We start from the raw sequence: 21,501 nt of genomic DNA on the forward strand, positions 1-21,501 counted from the left end.
ACTGGCAATAATTGGACGTCCCATTCCTCCAAGACTTGTGGTTCCCACTGGTTCAGGGCTTGACATGAGTATGCGGGGTTAAATATCCGGAAAATCATCTTGCCTTTCCGTCTAACTGTATCTCTGCTCCTTTTCCATTTCAGATACGTTGCCCCAAACATTCGGATATAGCGTATTCTTCATCTTTTCGATGGAGGTGACTAGTACTCGTCCGAGGAAACGCCGATGCGTCAAAGAGCGCGTCCGTGTCACGAGGGCGTGCGATGCTTGCAAAAGGCGCGTTGAGAATTCCAGAAGATATCGGAGTTTAATAACGCTAACAGTAACATAGAAAGAAGCTCCGCTGCTCGGGTACTCTTCCGTGCTCTCTATGCCAGCGTTCGAGTCAGAGCTGTGAATATACCACAAGCTATACGAGGGGGAAGGCGCCTCCTATCCCAACGCTCCATCAACCTACAGTCAATAGCAATGTTGCCGAGCATCATACACCAAGTAAACAAGTCCCTGATGTAAACCAAATGCCTACATCCCCGGATGCAGAGGTGATAGAAGGTCATTCTTTGTCTCGTGTCGATGGAGACGCCAGTAACCTGCCGTCGCGAGACTCACCAGAGCCGCATCAAACTGACATGGAAGGTCATTATGTCGGTCCATCCTCAGGCGTCTCATTCTTACTCCGTATTCAGAAAAGACTCCATGAGAATATCGCATTTCCATTGAATACGCCCATCTTTAGTTTTGGCGATGCTCCTCTGCCCAAATCGGACCCGTCCTTCCTTCTGCTCCCCAGCAAGAATGACGCTAGAGAGTTAGTCAATAGATACTTTGACTTTGCGTTTCCCACGCATCGCTTCCTCTACCAGCCGCAGGTGGAATGCTGGCTTGACGAACTTTACAACCATCTGCTGGAGCCCCACCCTCTTGGACCTGGAGAACGGACAATCAGAGCACTGCTCCTCATGGTTTTCGCACAGGCATCACAATATAAGCCGGAGTCCGGTAATAACTTGGAAGATTCACGTATGAGGTCGGTTTCCATTCTTCCGCTACCCTAGTTCCACTCTGATCTCTCATCATCATGGAACAGCGCAGTCTACTTTGGTGCGGCAGAGCACCACCTAACAGCCGAGACTGGTCCCATTCGAGTGACCAGTGTGCAGGCACGTCTGGCTCAATGCTTCTATCTTCTGTCGCAGTCTCGTATTAACCACTGCTGGAGCCTCTTCGGCACGACGGCTCGTCTTGCCATCGCCATTGGTCTACATCGAAAGCGTCGCCGAGAGCACCCGAATACAGTCAACCTTATTGAACAAGAGTGCTCAAAGAGAGTCTTCTGGTGTGCGTATAGCTTGGACAATTATCTGAGTGCTGCTTTGGGTCGTCCTCGGATCTTCCATGATGACGAGATTGACCAAGAATTCCCTGAGATTGCCGAAGATAGACAGATCACGGTGACCTCCATCCTTCCGCCAACCTCGAGTACTCAGAGCATCATGTTGGCCCCCGTCTACCATGCAAAGCTGTCCAAGATTATCAGCGGTGTTTTACATGACTTGTACGGTATTCAGCGGTCAACACTGGCGGTACAAGCCTCAGCTGCTGCGAAATACGCAGCTGAAATGGCACAATGGCGAAAAGAGCTGTCTGAGTTCGTCGACCTTCCCAATGTAAACTTATTGAGGATTACCTATCAGCGACAATTCACCGTCTTGAATCTCGCGTTCTATCATGCACAGATCTTGCTGTATCGCCCATTTCTCTTGAAGGGCTTCACACTCCTCAGCAAAGGACCTAGCAGGCGAAACGATAAGCTGCAGGGAACGATCGACCAGAATATCAAGTCTTGCTTGGAAGCGGCCATGAAGGTTGTTTCCATTGTCCATGATCTGTCCACGAATGGAAAGATGTATCGGGCTTTTTGGGTAAGAAACCTGGACGTTCAGTATTGGTTCAAGGTCTGACTGAGGTTGAAGTTTACCCATTATTATGCGTTCTCCGCCATCGTTGTACTCTATGTCCACTACATCCGTAGTCGCTCTCGCCAGAGTACAACTGATGCAGATCTTGCGTACTACATGGCTGGTAAACAGGGCCAAGACGACCTAGCATCCTGCGGTTCGCAAGCGTCCTTCTCCCAGCGTTATGTGATGGTTTTGGAGGAGCTTCGCAAGGAGGCGCACAAGACCATAATCCAGGGATATCAGGAGTCAGTCGATGCGCCACCCACGAATAGGCCAGGTTCAGGCGCAACTGAGAGTGGAACATCAAGACCCGAAGAGCTTGATCAGTTGAGAAATGTCGCTGACTCTCAAGATATTGGAGGATACCCCGCCACAGGTGACAGGCTCGACGATATTTCCGGCTCCATGCAAGTATCCTATCATGCGATGCAGCCTGCTAGCTCATTTCAATTCCCGTCAGCACCACAAGAATCCGACGTGGGGTCTCTACAAGGCATCAGCCCAGAGTCGTATGTCGCGGATCTGGCTAGCTGGGGTGAATTTGACTCTCTCGCGGCGACTGGGCTGGGGGACTTTGGCAACCTCTTTCCGTTTGATGTGCCCCCAGGGCTCGACGGGTAAGGAATTTACGTGCACGAGTGGTGTTCCTTCGTAGAGATACCAAGCCTTTGCTTCCAAAAGCCATCTTCTCTCGCCAGGCAGACACAATTCGTATCCGTGGATCAGGTGACCATCCTTGCGACAATCAATTCTCAACCCATTATAAATGCTACCTCGGCCCCCGCGTTCTTCTTGCCGGTGCACGAATCCAACCTTTTCGTCTTCTCCTTCCATTACACTGCGACCCCAATTCCAATCCAAGATGTCCACTGGTCAGGTATCGGCCCTCTTAGCGCCCGTCGTTGCCCTCAATATCTGGACCTTCGTCATGGAGGGCTGGATGTATAAAACACGGATCCCAGTGTATACCAAGATGAATCTGAGGAACACCAGCACAAAGCGCGAACTCGATGCGATGACGCCGGCGAATGTTCGATGGAAGGCCGACAATTACAACCACCTGATGGAGCAGCCAACCCAATTTTACGCGATAGCCCTCGTGTTGGCTCTGGCCGGCAAGGATGACAAGATCGACATCATGCTGTCCTGGTCCTATGTGGCCGTCCGCGTTGTGCACAGTCTGGTGCACTCTACAAACAACCATATTATGACCCGGTTTTCCCTATTCGTAACTTCTTCGGCAATCTTGGCGGTTATGACTGGGCGGGCCGCGTTGCTGGTCTTCTGAGCATTGAGATAGGACACATGTACAGGGATCAGTGACTTCTAGCTAGCAGTCTGACGGGGGATGGTGAGCATTTGTGAGGACATGTACAGCTGGTGGTATTGGGATGTTGAATTTTTTGTGAGGTACCCAATCTCAACTCTTCTTCATAGTGAGCATTGCCTCGAGATCGGCGCTGCAGGAGAAGTCCGATACGGTGGACGAATAGGGTTAGTGTGAAACTTCTTATACGAGCAATTTGTAAACTTGCCCACCCAAGCCTGTCCACAATTAGTCTGCATCCGTTGTCAACCATGCATCGCCTCTGTGCTCGCTGCGAGGCCATTCCGCTCCATAACCTTCTCCAACAAGGACATTGCCTCTGGAAGGAGGCGAACGAGCCCGAGTTGTCGTGGGACATCCCGTGGTATTCATCGCTAAGTGAACTGACTGCACCGTCGTGGCCAGACTGCGCGTTTTGCAAGCTAGTTCACCAAGGCTTGGAGGCGTCTTTCGAATATGAGGCGGCACAGCAAGAAGCATACGGAGACGTCCCTCCGACAAACTCCACGGAAACAGACGCGAAGGATCCCCTGCGCAAGATGGAAGGATACCTGGACTTCCCCATGACCATGTCGCTGCAACTCCGCTCATCTTTATCAAGCGAAGACGGTGCGGAAGCCATGGAGATATCACAGCGTAGTGGAATGGCCCATGCTATTCTGACCGTCAGAATCTCGTCGGGGGTCTCGTGGGGTCTGACACTCCAAGCGGAGTTTCGTGTAGCGACCAATCATGGTATGTATAAATAGCGATCACTATTCCTCCGAAGTCCGGCTTAATCGTAATGCTTCTTAGACGGCCCTTTGGCGGAAATGATCCTAGGCCGGACTGTCGCGCAATCAGCTGACAGTGACCAGGCCTTTTCGGTTATCAAGGTCTGGATGGACTCATGCATCAACGATCACCATACACAATGTGCGGAGGCCTCGCAACCACCACTGCTCCCAACGCGGGTAATCGATGTCCGGCCAGTAGGGCTTGATCCAGGGTTAGTAAGACTTCGAGATGACCAGAATAAAGTGGATCGCGCTGCTCGTTACGTTGCCTTGAGTCACTGCTGGGGAAAATGCATTCCATTCGCGACCACCCTTGAGAATCTAGAGGATCGCAAGCGAGAGGTCCGTATCACGGACATGTCTCAAGTCTTCCAGGAGGCGGTTCTCATTACACGTCGGCTTGGCATACAGTATCTCTGGATCGATACACTTTGTATTGTCCAAAATGATCGGCATGACTGGGAAGTCGAAGCTGGGAGAATGGCGAAAGTCTACATGGACGCCTTTGTGGTGATCGGGGCGTCAAATTCAAATGCAGATGATCAAGGATTTCTTGGCCCTCGAGATCATTTGGGTTCAATTAACTGGGTGGGGACTCTCCAGAACGGACGCAGCAGCTCTTTGGCTGTATCCCTACTACCTCCAGCAGGAGAACGATGGACATCTGGCCGGGATCCGGTCTCGTCCGAGCCACTCCAGGGCAGAGCCTGGTGTTTACAAGAGCGGTATCTCGCCCAGCGCGTTCTACTTTACGGCGCAAGACAGCTCTTCTGGGAGTGTCGCGCCCTCAGCCGGGCTGAAGATGGGGATCTCAGGCTGGGTAATCTCCATAATCTGGATCGTCTGAGAGGAACGGCATCGAGCCAAAGGACTATATTTGGCCCACGCCCAGGAGGGGACTCGGAAGTCAATTATCGAGGGTGGTACGAAATGATTGAGGAATATACCCAACGTTCAATCACCCACCAGTCGGACCGATTCCCTGCATTATCAGGTGTAGCAGACGCAATAGCGCAGACGTCCAAGGACGTATACCTTGCCGGAATCTGGAGGAAGGGACTGGTCGAAGGTTTGCTCTGGTGTGCAATGAACCGCGAAGAGCCACTTCAGAAGCCAACGTCGTATCGTGCCCCATCCTGGTCGTGGGCCTCTGTCGAGGGGCATGTTCAATTTATTGTATATCATTTCATCGAGCGATGTAGGTGGAAGCGTGGCATTGCAGACTACGAGCAACTAGCAACATTCGTGGATTGCGAGGTTAAGAAAGACGGGCCTGATGTCTATGGCACTGTCAAGAGTGGGTATCTTCGTCTGCAGGCGCCCCTCTTGCCAGTCAAGAGTCTATATCCTGCAAGTAATAGGTCTCCAGTCTCCGAGGTGCTATTACCGCCTCTACAAAATTCGACCGTTGATAAAGTGGTGGAAGTGGAAGTGGAAAACGAGTCTTTCTATCTTCACGCGGGATTTGATCTGACACCCGAGCCAGTATTCCCCCAGCAGCAGCTGTTTGTCCTCTTCCTCGCCCGCCTTCCAGATGGTAACCATGGGTTTTCTCCGTTCATGGACCACCGATTCGGTTTGCTAGTTAGACGTACCGACATGGATAATGAGGTCTATGAGCGAGTAGGTATCATCGACTCGCCAATCCTGACAAAGGATACACCTGGAGGTATTTTGATGACCCTCCTTCGCCTTCTGGAGAATTTGCTCCGATTCCTAGAGAGCCTCTCGCCTTCCGCGGACAGATTGCCTGTCTTTAATCTGACACCACGGCTATTCGTGCCGAAAAGGGCCCTGGCAGAGGAACCTGAGGAAGAGATGCCCCCTGATCCACTGCCCGAACTGAAACGGCACTCGGTCCTAGTTACTCTTGTATGATTTAAAAATCTCTGTAAGGGTAGAGAAATATCAGCTTAGCTTATCGCGCGAATGACATGTGTAATGAACTTTGCTGGTTACGTGGTTTAGCGTGGCTTTCCTGAGCAGCTGTACGCGGTCTCCAGCACAACTCAAACCCGGTGAGTCGAATCGAGGATGCTTGGCTTCCCACCCGAATGTCTGTAGCCTGGACTATGGGATAAATTGATGAGTAGGCACGCCGTCACCCTTTTTGAGATTATCTCCCTATCCCCTTGTCAATTCTACATACGTCATCCCCGTCGTAAATGGTATATGAAAGCCGGCAACGGTCTGGGCATCGCATAGAATCAAGTCTGTGGTCGTAAAGTGAGCTTGCTATGTGTGTGCGGAATCTGCGTGTTGCATATAGAGCACCAACGTCCCACTGCGCAATCATCTGGAATGACCTTAGTGATATCGCTGGCTCCCATCGTTCGATGTTATCGAGGGTCTAGTCGCTGTTCCACAGGAATAGCCCCAAACAAAGAAAAGGCCCATAATCAGGTTTCCTAGCAAGCCTCCCTCCCAGTGTACCACAAGCTATTTCCGCCAGCGACACCACTTCGCACTTCGTGTTCACAATGTCGTCAACACCTCTGAACCGAAACTCGGTGGAGGTAATGCGCTTTTCCGACCCGACCAAGTTTCGCTGCCGACGATGGACGCGAGATGGGGGCCATGGTCCAGTCGATCCCGATGGCGCTTCGGAATGGACTGGCACTTCTATTAACTTAGCAAAAGGCTTTCCGGGGCCGAGGGATCGACAGCGATAGTCCGCGACGAATCGAGTGTTGCATTGTGCGTATCGCATGAATAATGCGGGACGTGATAGTTAACAGGCTTCAATCGGCGTGATCGTCTTGGTTGACTAATAGCACTGAGGTCAATTTTATCCAGCTAGGTCTTGATCGCGTACATTAATGCGCGCTGTTCTCGCCTATGATATTAGTTTTTGTACCCATACATGCTGTCAGGATCACATCTCCATGATGATTGTCTCAATTTCGTCACGTCGCGTCTCACGATAAACAAACCCTGCGGAATCGGAGGAACTATGGTCCGCCATGTGCTACAGTCCCCCATGGTCGGAACTATTTGTCCGGTGGCTTGTCATCGTTAGAAATTGTTTAGGAAGCCCTTAGTAGCCATATAATTTAATCAAACGCTGTCCGAAATTCTCCGAGAAGACTTGGGGGTTCCTATAATCGGTTGATGTTCAAATCAGAATAAGTCCTGAAAGATCCTGTCAAGGTATACTTGGAGGATATATATCTTTGTCCGTAGAAATGACAGCGATCAGCAAACTGATGACTATCTCTCAGAAATCAATTTCGAAAACCTCCACAACTAGCCTAACGTGATATCTCTAAGCCACATACATTTTATGATTTTTCATGATATTAATCTACGTATTACAGACAGTTTCAGGGCCTGTCGTCGACTACGCAGTACATAGTTCCCATGTGACGTCCGGGAGCCCTAAGCCCTATAGATTACCTATATGGAAATGCCGCTAGCTCTCTTGGGTAAGGAGCTTAACCCCCGTGATCCGGATAAACATCGTCGCAGGAAACTCGCAGGTGGAAGTCAACCTCCCAATGAAGGCGCATACTCGTACCGCGATGGGTCGCCTTTATTTATGCCACATGCGGGGTCAATCATTCCGAGACTGAACCCCCACGAATTATCCATGAATGATAGTCGGACATGCGGAGCTCGTCCCCACTCGACGGGATCTCGGGGCGAGCGCCGTCATGCTATCCGCTAGGATGTCGATCTGCCGCCAGGGTATTTATTGATACGGCTTGTTCGTTGGATGTACTTGTAATGAACGAGTCGGGTACAGTCCCAGAAATTTCCACCTAGCCGCGGAAATGACGTTGGACATAGATTACGTGCTCTCCCACCTCACCCAGGAGGACAAGATCGCCCTTCTCGCAGGTGATCTCACCCGCCCTGATGATTAGGCCGAGAGTCAGCGCTAAAACTGAGCCAGGCACCGACTTCTGGCACACCCACCCCATTCCCGAGTTGAACGTGCCTTCAATTCGTACCACCGACGGCCCCAATGGCGTAAGAGGCACGAAGTTCTTCGCCGGTGTGCCGGCCGCCTGTTTGCCCTGTGGCACCGCCTTGGCGTCGACTTGGGATCAGGGTCTACTGCGCGATGCGGGAATCTTGATAGGAAAAGAATGTCTGGCAAAGGGAGCACACTGTTGGCTTGGTCCAACAATCAATATGCCCCGATCACCCCTCGGCGGCCGGGGGTTTGAATCTTTCGCAGAGGACCCACATCTCGCCGGAAGAATGGCTGCCACAATGATCACAGGCTGTGAGAGTACTGGGGTCATCTCCGCCGTAAAACATTTTGTGGGTAATGACCAGGAACATGAGCGGAGGGCTGTGGATGTTCTTGTCACCCAGCGCGCATTGAGAGAGATCTACCTGCGACCGTTCCAGATCGTAGCCCGTGACGCGTGTCCAGGGGCTCTGATGACTTCCTACAACAAGATCAATGGGAAGCACGTTGTAGAGAGTAAAGAGATGTTGGATATGGTCCGCCAGGAATGGAAGTGGAACCCGCTGATCATGAGTGACTGGCTGGGGACTTACACTACGATTGACTCGATGAAGGCCGGTTTGGATTTGGAGATGCCGGGCCCGTCGCGGTATCGAGGTCGATATGTGGAATCCGCCCTGCAGGCAAGGTTGATCAAGGAGTCGACCATCGATAACCGCGCACAAAAGGTCCTTGAGTTTGTTCAGCAAGCAAGCAGTGCCCCAGTATCCGCTGTGGAAACTGGAAGAGACTATCCGGAAGACCGGGCGCTGAATCGAAAGTTGTGTGCCGATAGTATCGTGCTTTTGAAGAATAGGAACGATCTTTTGCCTTTGCCAAAAACCATTAAGAAGATTGCCCTGATCGGCTCACATGTGCGAACTCCAGCGATTTCCGGCGGTGGCAGCGCGTCGTTAGAACCGTACTATACTGTTTCATTGTACGACGCGGTGAGCGAAGCTCTTCCCCACACCGAGATTCTCCATGAGGTGGGCGCTTATGCACACAAAATGCTCCCTGTGATCGACCGGCTCCTTAGCAATGCCGTGATGCACTTCTACAACGAGCCCATCGGGACGGAGCGTATCTTACGTGCCACACAGCCGATGTCGAAGACGGCCTTTCAACTGATGGATTTCAATGCTCCGGAGCTCAACAGAGGACTATTCTATGCGACACTAACCGGTGACTTTACACCAGATGTGTCAGGTGTGTGGGACTTTGGCCTCACAGTCTTTGGCACCGGCACCCTGTACGTCGATGACAAACTCGTCGTCGACAACACCACGCATCAAACCCGAGGAACAGCATTCTTCGGCAAAGGAACGGTACAAGAGCTGGGATCGAAGACTCTCAACGCGGGACAAACATACAAGATCCGCATCGAATATGGATCTGCGAATACCAGCCCCATGAAAGCGATCGGCGTGGTACACTTTGGTGGTGGCGCAGCGCACCTCGGAGCATGCTTACGTGTCGACGCCGCGGAGATGGTGCGCAGTGCTGTTAAGGCAGCCGCAGAGGCGGAGTACACTGTTCTCTGCACGGGCCTGAACCATGAGTGGGAATCCGAGGGGTTTGACCGGCCAGACATGGATCTCCCACCTGGAATTGATGCATTGATCGCCTCTGTTCTGGAGGTAGCCGCAAATAAAACTGTGATTGTTAACCAGTCCGGGACGCCGGTGACGATGCCCTGGGCTGATAGAGCGCGAGGGATCGTTCAGGCCTGGTATGGAGGTAATGAGACGGGCCATGGTATCGCGGATGTGATATTTGGGGATGTCAACCCATCCGGCAAACTGCCACTATCGTGGCCGGTGGATGTGAAGCATAACCCAACATATCTGAATTACGCCAGCGTGGGGGCAGGGTGCTATACGGCGAAGATGTCTATGTTGGGTATCGGTACTACGAGAAGCTCGGCCGGGAGGTGCTATTTCCATTTGGGTATGTGCTTGTCCTTTGGGTGTTGGATTACGGCTAATCATGTAGACACGGCCTTTCCTATACGACCTTCACTGTGTATCCGGACGTGGTCTTCTCCCAGGAGGCTCTGAGACCCGAGCAACCGCCAACTGCTGCGGTACAAATTAAGAATACTGGCAAGGTAGCTGGTGCGCAAGTCCTCCAATTGTATATCTCCGCCCCCCATTCCCCCACACCCCGCCCGGTGAAGGAGCTGCACGGATTTACCAAGGTTCACTTGCACCCCGGGGAAGAAACAGTGGCCCATATTCGCATGGATAAATACGCCACAAGCTTTTGGGATGAAATTGAAGGCATGTGGAAGAGCGAAGAGGGTGTGTATGAAGCCCTGATAGGTACATCAAGTCAAAATATCTTGGCTCGGGGGACATTCAGGGTGGACAGGACGAGATATTGGCTTGGATTATAACCAGGGGTCTATCTCCCTAGCTTAGCCGCAAAGAAGATCTACACCGGATAAATTGAATGCATTTAGCCAGACTTTAGCTTAATGCTGTGGGGGCACCACCAGGCCTATCCTTCGAGACAATCCGGGGTAAGCAGATGATCATATTTCGTATAAAGCAGCCACCCCGACTACTGATCACTCCTAGCCTATAATATCCCTGGCCCTTGGGCCCCTCTTGGCAGTCGGTTAGGGATATTGCTCCGGCTTAAATGCATTGACATCCCGGGCGATTGGTGGAATCTCGCTCAAGTTCTCGGGGGCTTTCCAATTAGGGGACTCGGTTACTGTCTCCTGTTCAACGGTTTCTCTTCTCCGCCGACCAACAGCAAAGGAGTGTATCTGAAGTCACCGGTCATGGCCATGTCCGTCTCGTATGCGGCAAGAGACATTCTTGGCTGGCCTTGGCTAGTGTTGTGTTGGTATAGTAGATATATAAAGATGATCTGTATCTAAATTACTCGCGCTATCCTAGGGTCAGTATTTCGGAAGGGAGTCAACATGGTTGTAGTAGGAAAGCAACGAGACGAAGATGTGTCAGAGCCCATCCTGGCCAACCTGCTGGCCGAGGATCGGACCTCTTGGTACAAGAAACCCAACCTGAGACGATTGTACTTGATCCTCTTCCCTGCGTGCATGGGCATTGAGATCACCTCGGGATTTGACTCACAGATTATCAACACAGTGCAGATCGTGTATACCTGGAATAAATGTTGGTGTATTTCCTGCATAGACAACTCACTTGCTGACTAGATGTATAGACTTCGGGAGATTAACCGGTGATATCGTGGATGGTAGGCCCGAGTACCAGATTGAACCGAACCTCAAGGGCTTTCTAGGAGCGGCATATTCTCTTGGAGCTATTCTTGCTCTGCCACTTGTCCCTTGGATTAACCAACGCCTTGGAAGAAGATGGACGATCATGTTTGGGTCTTGTATCAGTTTGGTGGGTGCAATACTACAAGGGTTCGCTAATGGAGGTATCTGCCTATCCTTTACCCGTTGAATACACTGCTTGCTGATTTGAATAGTCGGAATGTATGTAGTAGCGCGCATGTTACTTGGGTTTGGGATCCCATTTTGCATTGTGGCTGGGTCTTCGCTCATCGGAGAACTCGGCTATCCCAAGGAACGACCAATCCTCACGTCCTTGTTTAATTCATCCTACTTCATCGGCCAAATTGTCGCTGCTGCGGTTGGCCTGGGCACAGTGACTATCGCAAGCAACTGGGCGTGGAGAATCCCTTCACTCTTACAGATAGCTCCTGCTATGGTTCAAGTGGTCTTTGTGTTGTATGTGCATAACCGCACCGAACATCATACTGCCAACATCATGCTGACGAATATAGCTTTCTGCCAGAGAGCCCTCGATATTTGATCAGCAAAGACCGACGGGAAGAAGCATTCGACGTACTAGTCAAGTACCATGCCGAGGGAGACCGTAACTCCGTCATCGTGCGCGCAGAGATCGCCCAAATTGAACGGACTATCAAGATGGAGCTCGAAGCGGCGAAACAAACCTGGTGGGACATGTTCCGCACCGCAGGGATGCGGCGTCGGATGTTTATATCCGCGTTTTTGGGATTGTTTACCCAGTGGTCTGGAAATACATTGATCTCGTATGTCTGAGCCCCTGTGCTGTATCACTCAGCGCTAATGATGCGTAGGTACTATCTCAGTGACTTGCTGGATATGGTTGGCATCACCGACAGCGTGACCAAGTCCAAGATCAACATCGGTATTGCCTGCTGGGGATTGGTTTGTGGAACAACCCTAGCTCTCACGGCACCTCGGTTCAAACGGCGGACGATGTATTTAACCTGTGCAATATCGCTGCTTTGCGTATACATTGGCTGGACGATTTCAATGGAGCGGTTCATGTCAACAGAGGTTAAGGCCGCGGCAATCTTGACCATCTTCTTCATATTTGCCTATTCCCCAGCATACAACCTGGGCTACAATGCTTTGACTTACAGTATGTTCCTATCTTTATTCTGCTGACTATATGCTAACGATGTAGCTTACCTGATTGAAATTTTCCCTTATCTCGGTCGCTCTCGTGGCCTCTCCTGGTTCCAGTTTTATGGCCGTGGGGCAACCTTCTTCGCCACATATGTTAATCCTGTCGGGCTGGATAGAATCCAGTGGCGATGGCTTTTGGTTTACTGCTGTTGGTTGGCCTTCGAAGTGGTGTTTATCTACCTTTTCTTCCCAGAAACATCTGGAAGGACATTGGAAGAGTTGTCGTTTAGTATGTTCCCCTTCCCCCCTTTCCCCCCAGTAGTCTAGACTTGGGCTTACCAAAATTGATAGTTTTCGAGGGAAAAGAAAAGGCAAATGAGGTGGCTGCTGCGGTGCACAAGCAGATCGAGGGGGATGAGAAGAAAGAAGGCCAGGCTTAGCTGGTTTCCTACATTGACGGCAGATGATATTGTCTCTGCAGTGTAGTGCGACCTGATATAGTGTTCCATATCCACAAGGTTTAGTTGCTGCGTTAAACTTCCTGGAACATTTCCTTTCCTTTCCTCCGCTGCCTTTTTCTCTCTGCGCTGCTTCTGCCCGTAAATTTAGGTAAGGGGTGTGCCTTTTGAATGCAGATGTTCTTGAGAATGCTAAGTCACCAATTTATCGGGAGTGAGTGTTCCATTAAGATGACCGTAATTATACGTAAAAACGTGTCTTCTACGTCCTGGTCTTCATTCGACCCTGTGGGACTCCAATAAGACGTTCTCTGTCAATGGCACCGGAACTAACGGAAATTACCGCAAATACGAGACCCATAACTGTCCCAATTTGGAATCGCGCTCTGAAGTGGCTTGGGGCCCCATAAAAATTCTGGTTTAGTGTATTTTGGCAATGGAAACATATAACAGTGCCCCGTGCCTCTGATTCTCAGGGAACCTGGTGTGAGTGAAGCATGATCGTTAATCTCTGGATCCTCGTGCTAGGATTAGGGCTATTTCTGGCGGCGGATGCGCGACGCCCCCAACCGATCGGAATTGATCTGGGCCCTGAGTTACTGTCTGTGTGCCAATCTGGTGGATTGCTGATCTTAAAATAATACTCTTGGCTAACCAATGCCTAGTACAGCTGCGTACGCCCACACGTCCGATAATGTCTCGGTGATCGCTGCGCTCACGCCGGGGCCAGATGACATCTATGTTCGCCATATGTTGCTCCTCCGATTGGAGTACGCAGACCGGCATGATATTATGCGTCCATGGCGTAAATCCGCACAGTGGACTCTGAAAGGATATCTGTCCAATCTCAGCCAACAGCTGATAGCTGAGTTGAGCGCGTTTGGTGACAAACCAGCGCTGCAGAATTCACAGATACTGTCATTTGCTCGCACTGCATTTCGTACTGTACTCCAGGCAGTCTCGTACACTCGGAGGCTGGTCAATCCTGGGTATAATGAGGAAATACGATTAGTCGATGTCCAAGCAGGGTTTGTTGACATGCTACGACAGCTGAAGCAGAAGGCTGCTGCTGACAATGACATCGATCTGGACTATGCTATCATCGCAGTGCCTGAATTTTTCAATCAGACCCTCCGAGAGATGGTGGCGGACGCAAGTAGGGAGGCAGGCATCAAGTCAGCTCTCACGCCTGTTTCTAGAACGACTGCAGCAACCTTTGTCTCTACATCCACTATAGTGAACCCCTCTGGCCTCAACTACGCAGTCATAGATCATGGAATGTTTTATCTAGACGTTAGTGCTGGGCACGGGCGGGAGCGCATTCATCAGTATTTCCCTGCGTTGCAATTTGGTAGCACAATGATCGACAAGCATCTTACGGACCGACTCGTGAGTCGCGTGGAGGAACTCAATATGGAGATCGCAATTGGAGCGTCTCAAACTGCGCTCTATGGTCCTGTGAGACAGGCCCGAACTTTGATCCGTGATGACCTGGATTCCCATCTCCTCGGGTCTAAAAACGACCCGGATCGTCACTTTGATGAGTATCCTCTTGACCTGACAAACTGGGGTTCTGGACAATCTCAGGCTGTTCTATCATGGGAAGACGTACACGCTGCCGAAAGACGATTCATTGGGGTAGTCGCTTCTAATCTGATCATATACCTGGCTGCTTTGAGACGTGAGCTTTTTCCCAATACGACCGCCCTTACAATATGACGCATAATAGCTAACAGAGGCTAGTCCGCCGCTTACCTGATGCTCCGAGGGACCAAATCATACCTGAAAATGTCGACCGAGTTGTGATTCTAACTACCGGCCCTGATGGTCCTCTATTGGAGCAAGCAGTGCGTGAGAGCCTTGGAGAGCACATTGAAATTATCGGAGGTACACTGCGGGAATCCTTTTCACCGGCCGCGTCTGGAGCTGCCCGTGCTGCTCTAGTCGCTATGTCTCCTGGGATGTGTCGTAAGAGATCTGAACGTAGTGTATTTGATCATGAGCTTTAGAACTGTAACAATGAAGTTATAACACCACTGTTCACCGCGTTCCTTTGATAGCCTCTAGCAAGAAAACACATAATATCGTATGGGTAGGGGACTCTTTAGGTGCCCGATGTTGCAGTGCGGTCGGAGAACTCGAGGTTGTATAGGTTATGGCGACCTTGACACTGGTTAATAAGAAGCGTGGCGCGTTTCATCTACATAGGGATGCTCTCTAGGGCTAGTAAAACACTTGTACGATGCCATCAAGTATAAGAGTGGAGTGATAATTTCACGCAAAAAGATGTACTGTACAGAGTAATGGCCTCTTTCATTTGGAGCCAATCTTCAACCACCTATTCCATTTACGATCCTTTCCCAAAGCGACCGTGTGCAAATCCTGCTCCTCTCATGTTGTTGCAACATTCGGAATGGTTCTGTAGCTCTCAACCTACTCTTCCTTGAGGCCTGTCCTCGTTTCTGTATGCTCCTCACTTAGGGGTTGATTCACAATGAACGCGCTCGCAAGTACAGCAACACCAGCCATGCAGGTGTACATGATCCACATATTTTGTAAACTGGAGGAGAACGCACTTGCGACGGTTCGAATCTTGGAGGGATCATTGAGGGTCTTAATTACCTCTGTGCTGGCAGCGGCGGAAGCACCAGTCAGCTCTTCGACGATCTCATCTATCAGTCCTGCTGATTTTAACCTGCTTCGTTCTCCTGCCATGCTGTTTTGAAAGACCACCCCGCCAACGACAATTGAGACTGACATGGCGATAGTACGGATGAAGCCCAACATTGCCGTGGCACTGGCTGTGTCATCTTGGGCGACCATTGCCTGCAAGGCGATCAGTGGAGGCGCGAATAAGATCGCCGATCCTGCTCCGCCAATGACCTGGAAGATAATTAATTCCACCAGAGGGGAGGTTGGATTGAGCCGAATGAATAGACCGGTCCCGAGCGTGAGAAGGACAGTCCCTATCCAAATTTGCTCTGCATATCTGCCTGTCCGATGAATTAACCAGCCAGATATCCCACTGAAGAGCCCTTCGGCCACAACCAGAGGAAGAACCATCAGCCCTGAGCGCATCGGACTTGCTTGCTTGGCTGACTGGAAGTACAGTGGCAGCCAATACTCACAAGCAATAAATACCTAGGCCTGTCAGATTTGTTGTTTCCATCCCCAAGGCGTTGGTCCATCCGCAACTCACCGCACCATGGAATAAAGTCACCAGCGAGACAGCAATGTTCGATCGATGTTTCAGGATCTTGAGTGGCATCAGAGGGTATTTGGCAACATACTTCTCTCCGCAAAAGAATATAATTGAGAACAGCGATCCGAACACAATAAGGCAAATCACCTGGGGCGAGTTCCAGGCAAAGGTTTCCCCTCCAAAATTCAGACCCAGAAGCACCATGAGGGTGAAACCTATTATTGACAGACTCCCAAGCCAATCAATTGCTTTCAGCCCGTCGGTTACCTTGGTTTTTGGGTTGTGAACATCCAGGTAGAAGAAGAGCAATATGAATGCCAGTCCGCAAATGGGGAGGTTTATCCAAAAATTCCATCGCCAAGAGACGTATTCCGAAAAGACACCACCGAGGATTGGCCCGAGGCCACCGGATATAGTCCACATGAATTCGAGGATGCCCATATACAGGCTTCGGGACCTAAAAGCCTGTTAGTGGAGGTCCACTTTTATGAAGATATACCACGGCAACAAGGTGTTGATGCTGACCGGACGCTGAACAAATCGGACACAACAATCATGACCAGTTGCAAGAGACCACCACCTGCTATACCCTGTAGAGCTCGACCGGCAATTAACATCTTCATGTTCACTGCCGCAGCGCACACAATAGAGCTAAGCAAGAACCATAGAACAGCAACAAGAAGGAGGGGCTTTCGACCCCAGATATCGGATAGCTTTGCCCAGATGGGAGCCGCGGCCGCGCTGGCCAGGAGGTATGCTCCTCCAACCCATGTATAGCCACTTGCCGAATGGAGGCGCGAGGCAATTGTCGGTAGAGAGGTAGAAACAATTGTTTGGTCTAAGGCGGCGATGAAGAGGGACAACTACAAAGCTGGAATATCAGTGACTCGTTCCGTTCTGCCCGACAGTATATCGCGCAACAACTTACGCAGAGAGCCACCATGATGGCAAACACCTGAATCTTTCCACGCTTGATTTCAGGCTCTTCTAAGCTTCCCACATCTCGTTGAGCAGCTGTGTTGTTATCGGAGACCTGTGCAGGGCTTCCCATCGTCGTAATATCAGCGGAGCGCTGCCTGGTCGCTGAGAGCTCAATTCCACTGTCGGCCATCGTGTGCGGATCTGCAGCATTGACGTTCCACTGGCAGATTGTATCGAAGTAAAGCAGGTCATATGTAGATCCAAGTGGAAGAAATACTTCGGAGTAGGGCTGTTCGCTTTCTCGGAGATAATGGAGGTCAATACGAGGGACCCATCGGGGTTACCAAACGCGACCTTGCCTCGGCGGATGACAGATTCCGACGGGTCCAGACCTTTGTATGCATAATCAACCGACATAGCTCTCTTCTCATTCTTCATTCCTTTACCAAGCTTTGCCCTTCTCGCCCTTCGTGGCTAGGATGGTTGCAGTACTATACGTAGATAGAGGCGTGCACGTCGCTCGTGCCAAAACAGTAGCAAGTGCCCCTAGGATTTGCCATTCTCGACCTTAGCCGGTTCAGGAGCACATTTTCTTCTATCTTGCTGATTATCATAACTCGATGTCGTCTGAAGGGGTGTAGCACCCAAAGCTAGGCATTGTCCTTTTGCTTTCTCGTACTCAGAGAGCTCATCCTGGCGTCTTACCTGAGGGTTCGAGATACTGGTATTGTGAATATAGATCTTCGACCCCTGGGAAGGGGCATTGCATTGAAAGCATGGTGTACAGTGGCAAGGTATCAACGGCATTTATAGCTTAAAGTCTGAGGTTCACCGCGATTCTCTTTAGAACAATTCCCTACTTCGCCTATCTATGGCTACGATGTATCTATTACGTCTTTCTTTATCCGCTTCATTTATCTCCAGCACTTATCAATCATCCTCATCGGCTCCACAAAGGTGAACCATACAAGCGGGACAACATGATTGGTATGTGGGGCTCATTTCATGGTGATAAGTAAGGCACAGGTGCACACTTGCATGAGTATCTAAAAATTCTTCCATGGATGGGGTTACCGGCTTTACCTAAAGTTTGCACACATGGGCATGGTCGGCACTCCAGGCCGGCAGGCACGAGGGTGCCGACACCATTCTGTGGTATACTATTTGGTAGTTCGACTTCACATTCTGATCCACTCGATAATCATAGCAAGGTAGTGGACTCTAAGATACACAATATCCAAAAAATAACCTAACCCTTCATGGTGGACTGACATTGACACTCAGGTGGGTCCACAGAATAGGGCGAGGACCAAATAGTTGGTAAAGATCCACATACGAGAAGTTGCACATACCGTGGCATAGATCAAGTAAGGTCTGGGTATGGCTCGTGCTCGCAGGCACCACATTGGTTTGCTGAAGGGTGTTATTGCTCGAATGTCACCGCGAAGTTGCCGCTCTTTCGCTACGGATCGATACAAATCCGGGGATAAGGGCGACTAGATGGCCGAAGGACAGGAACATTTTGGGTTAGATAGCTTTGCATTATCGTTTACCTGTGCTGTTTTTGTGAGATCAGGTACCTTGGCAACCCTTAACGTAATAGTTTCACTTTCCAATGCTTGGCTTGCCCACTCGGATACCACATGGTTGCTTGGCGGTTGTATCTATTAGCGAACGGATATCTCGAAGTCCCAAATCTATGCTCAGAGCTATGCCAGAGGATGATCCTTCGAGTATGTTTTAAGGTTTCCAAGCTCCAACGGCTTTCTATAGCGGCTAAAAAGGATCCTCATATGGTTCTGTAGCCCAATGTTCTCAAATGCCCCTTTTGCAGAGGTTCACCAGAGCATATTTAGGTGTGCAGGTATCCTGCATCATGTTAGATCTCTCACCCAGTCGCTCATTACTTGCACCCTTTCGAAGTCACTCATTTGTCGCGTGTTCCTTCCTTCATTTATTCTTTTAATATTTATTTAGCTTTCCTCGATCTTGTCTCTCATTCCCAGAATCCTTGCTTCTATCTGTACTAGCACAGCTACAATGGCGAGAAAACAATGGTCGCCTCTCAAAGTAGCTGCTCTACAGATACTCTCCTTTAGCTTTGTGAACCAGGCACTCGCTCAATCTTGTGCTGCAAACTACCCCCCTTCGGTCCCTGTCGCAAGTGACACTGCAACACTTGGACCGGTGCCAGCACCAGACCTCGATACTTCGGACCCGGTTCATATAATCCCATCTTCCAAGGCCTCTCTCTACTATGGCTCTTTGGACCCTGAGCGCTCTCATAAAGCCTCCTCCAGCTCTGTGAATATGAATCTGGAACTTAACCATGACACCGTCGTATTGGAGTACATCGACGCTATCGATAGTGTCAAGTGCACTAATGCATCTGTGATCGTCGCCTTCAAGAACGCGACTGGCTTCGAAGCAGCCCTTCAATCTTGGTCATTGGAGAAGAACTTTATTCTGATCACAAATCACCTAGGCAACTGTGATACTGAGTTCGAGAGAGGGTTCTTCAAGGTCGATACGGTAGCTCCGAATCAGTCCAACTTGTCGATCAGCTGCAAGGCCACTAAGCAGCCAATTACCAAAATTGCTGGTACGCATTTTACGGCTTTCGTATGCAATGTGTGAGCATTGAGCTAAGACTATTATATCCAGAAACCTGCGAGCTCGCTTTCTCGTCGGTGCCAGCGGGCAAACTCGGCAAACGCCTCACCCTTAATCCTTCCTACAGCATCCCGTTCTCCAAGTCCCTGGCCAACAATACTGTTCTCTTGAGCGAGCCCCCTTATCTCACTGTTACCGCCGACGAAGCTGCCTTCTCCTCCGAAATCACCTTCTCTGGCTATCTGTACTTTGACTTTTGGGCCTTCAAGTTGCGACAGCTCTACTTCGACATTGATGCCGGCTTTTCCGCCGATGTGGCTCTCAGCGCGCACCTCGCCGCCGCATACGACAAGTCCTTTACCTACAACCCCTCCGACCTCACTTATACACTTGTAAACATCCCCGGTATTGTGCAGCTTGGTCCCGGTGTAGCCTTCGGCCTGGAGATGGATCTCAGCGCCTCGGCCGCCGTGGATGTAGTGGCGGGCCTGTCTATTGCCATGCCGAACGGGAACGTGCATCTCGACCTTCTGAATGCCGCGAATACTGCGACCACTGGATGGACGCCAACGTACCATCCACATGCCAACATCTCTGCGCAAGCCAATGTCCAGGCAAATGCGAGCGCCACCGTGACGGTCGAGATGGCGCTGAGCTTCCTCGGCGGGCTCGTCGATCTCAGCAGTGGATTGACTGCTAAGCCGGGCATTGCCAACACGTTTTCGCTCGACGCCCATTTCGACACCGAGCTACCTAAAAACGCTACGGCAAAGGAAGTCACCAACGATCTACACAGGAGAGGTCCTTCATGCGATGATGGGGTCAGCTTGAAATCGGACTTTACTTTTAGCCTTGATGCTTTCGCGACTAGGTCGTGGAGCACCACTTTGGTTAAGACGGGCATCCCACTATGGGATTTCTGCTATCAATTTTAAGACTTGGTAAGGCTATGCTTTTCCTGCTGGTTCCAAACTCGTTCCCCTTCTGGTTCTCGTCCAGCGGAGAATAAGAATTGCAGAACGCACATCCACGTGATCCCTCATGCCCTTATAGCATAACTATTCAAAGACCTATTATAGTATATCTAGCGTTAGAAGATGTACTCCAGGCTTCAAAGAAGACTAATTCTATTAAAATATACATCAATAAGATTGAACTTATAATAAAACTTAAATAACTTCAAAGTTAGTGTAAGAACGGGTGTGCAGGCAAGCCCATTCCCAACCAAGGTCTGATATCTCCTGGAACCCTGGATCACACTGAGCTTTAGCTGAAGCAATTGTGGGTCAAACTGCTAAGGTCGAGGGCATGTAGTATGTATATTGGGCAAGATATAGCTAGTTTCGCTTCAAGATCACCGCACGCAGCATCTTCCTTTCATACCATATTAGACCATAATGCTTGACATTGAGCACCGAAGACGAGTACAGTCTTGAAGTCAGGTGAGTCCAACCACGTGCAAGCGCCAGCGGTTTTTGAATGGAGGGGCTTTTTTACCCCTCGGAAGAATCTCCCGTCGGGCATCAACAGTTCCAGGACACGAGCTTTAGACTCCTTTTTCATCAGGTGTATGCCGAGCTATATAAGTAGGTTACTTGCACTGTCTTTGTCTTCGTGCTATAAGGTTGTGCCTTGCAGGCTCCCCGGTCAAGTCGCGGTACTTGTGACCCGATAAAGAGCCTCTACTGACAGCTATAGATAATCGAACCGATGGCTTTTCTATAACCAGAGAATATTTAAATAAGTTAATAGTCAAGACTAGCGACAGCTGCGGGTTCTACCAAATTCAATTACGGGCCCGCTGAGTGCCAGATCGAGATACACAACGCTGAAGGTATTGGAGACCTTGATTCCTGAATTAACAAATACCACCTATGACCGCGGTCCGT

At 50.3% G+C, this 21,501-nt stretch overlaps 7 protein-coding genes across 7 annotated transcripts; 6 read left to right on the plus strand and 1 right to left on the minus strand.

The window, feature by feature from the left end:
* Positions 1-518: 518 nt before the first annotated feature.
* On the plus strand, positions 519-2,582 carry ANOM_000297 (fungal specific transcription factor domain-containing protein; the record flags this gene model as incomplete). Its single annotated transcript, XM_015545555.1, has 3 exons — positions 519-1,027; positions 1,088-1,922; positions 1,974-2,582. The coding sequence occupies 3 exons, from the start codon at positions 519-521 to the stop codon at positions 2,580-2,582; spliced, it is 1,953 nt and encodes a 650-aa protein (XP_015412150.1).
* Positions 2,583-2,823: 241 nt separating this feature from the next.
* Positions 2,824-3,249, plus strand: ANOM_000298 (MAPEG family protein; the record flags this gene model as incomplete). Its single annotated transcript, XM_015545556.1, has 1 exon — positions 2,824-3,249. One exon carries the CDS (start codon positions 2,824-2,826, stop codon positions 3,247-3,249), a length of 426 nt encoding a protein of 141 aa, XP_015412157.1.
* A 290-nt stretch (positions 3,250-3,539) lies between these two features.
* On the plus strand, positions 3,540-5,942 carry ANOM_000299 (HET domain-containing protein; the record flags this gene model as incomplete). The annotated part of the gene is made up of 2 exons (XM_015545557.1): positions 3,540-4,023; positions 4,084-5,942. 2 exons carry the CDS (start codon positions 3,540-3,542, stop codon positions 5,940-5,942), a joined length of 2,343 nt encoding a protein of 780 aa, XP_015412158.1.
* Positions 5,943-7,837: 1,895 nt separating this feature from the next.
* On the plus strand, positions 7,838-12,858 carry ANOM_000300 (uncharacterized protein; the record flags this gene model as incomplete). Its single annotated transcript, XM_015545558.1, has 11 exons — positions 7,838-7,904; positions 7,960-9,955; positions 10,018-10,346; positions 10,605-10,874; positions 10,932-11,168; positions 11,218-11,436; positions 11,488-11,749; positions 11,806-12,075; positions 12,124-12,431; positions 12,477-12,707; positions 12,770-12,858. The coding sequence occupies 11 exons, from the start codon at positions 7,838-7,840 to the stop codon at positions 12,856-12,858; spliced, it is 4,278 nt and encodes a 1,425-aa protein (XP_015412218.1).
* A 515-nt stretch (positions 12,859-13,373) lies between these two features.
* Positions 13,374-14,885, plus strand: ANOM_000301 (uncharacterized protein; the record flags this gene model as incomplete). Its single annotated transcript, XM_015545559.1, has 3 exons — positions 13,374-13,477; positions 13,542-14,557; positions 14,620-14,885. The coding sequence occupies 3 exons, from the start codon at positions 13,374-13,376 to the stop codon at positions 14,883-14,885; spliced, it is 1,386 nt and encodes a 461-aa protein (XP_015412219.1).
* A 424-nt stretch (positions 14,886-15,309) lies between these two features.
* Positions 15,310-17,189, minus strand: ANOM_000302 (MDR family MFS transporter; the record flags this gene model as incomplete). The annotated part of the gene is made up of 4 exons (XM_015545560.1): positions 15,310-16,017; positions 16,076-16,535; positions 16,604-16,941; positions 17,007-17,189. 4 exons carry the CDS (start codon positions 17,187-17,189, stop codon positions 15,310-15,312), a joined length of 1,689 nt encoding a protein of 562 aa, XP_015412220.1.
* A 1,850-nt stretch (positions 17,190-19,039) lies between these two features.
* ANOM_000303 (uncharacterized protein) lies at positions 19,040-20,547 on the plus strand (the record flags this gene model as incomplete). Its single annotated transcript, XM_015545561.1, has 2 exons — positions 19,040-19,601; positions 19,664-20,547. 2 exons carry the CDS (start codon positions 19,040-19,042, stop codon positions 20,545-20,547), a joined length of 1,446 nt encoding a protein of 481 aa, XP_015412246.1.
* Between the last annotated feature and the right edge of the window lie 954 nt (positions 20,548-21,501).

The sequence above is a fragment of the Aspergillus nomiae genome, assembly GCF_001204775.2.
Source record: "Aspergillus nomiae NRRL 13137 chromosome Unknown contig00004, whole genome shotgun sequence".
Lineage (NCBI taxonomy): Eukaryota > Fungi > Ascomycota > Eurotiomycetes > Eurotiales > Aspergillaceae > Aspergillus > Aspergillus nomiae.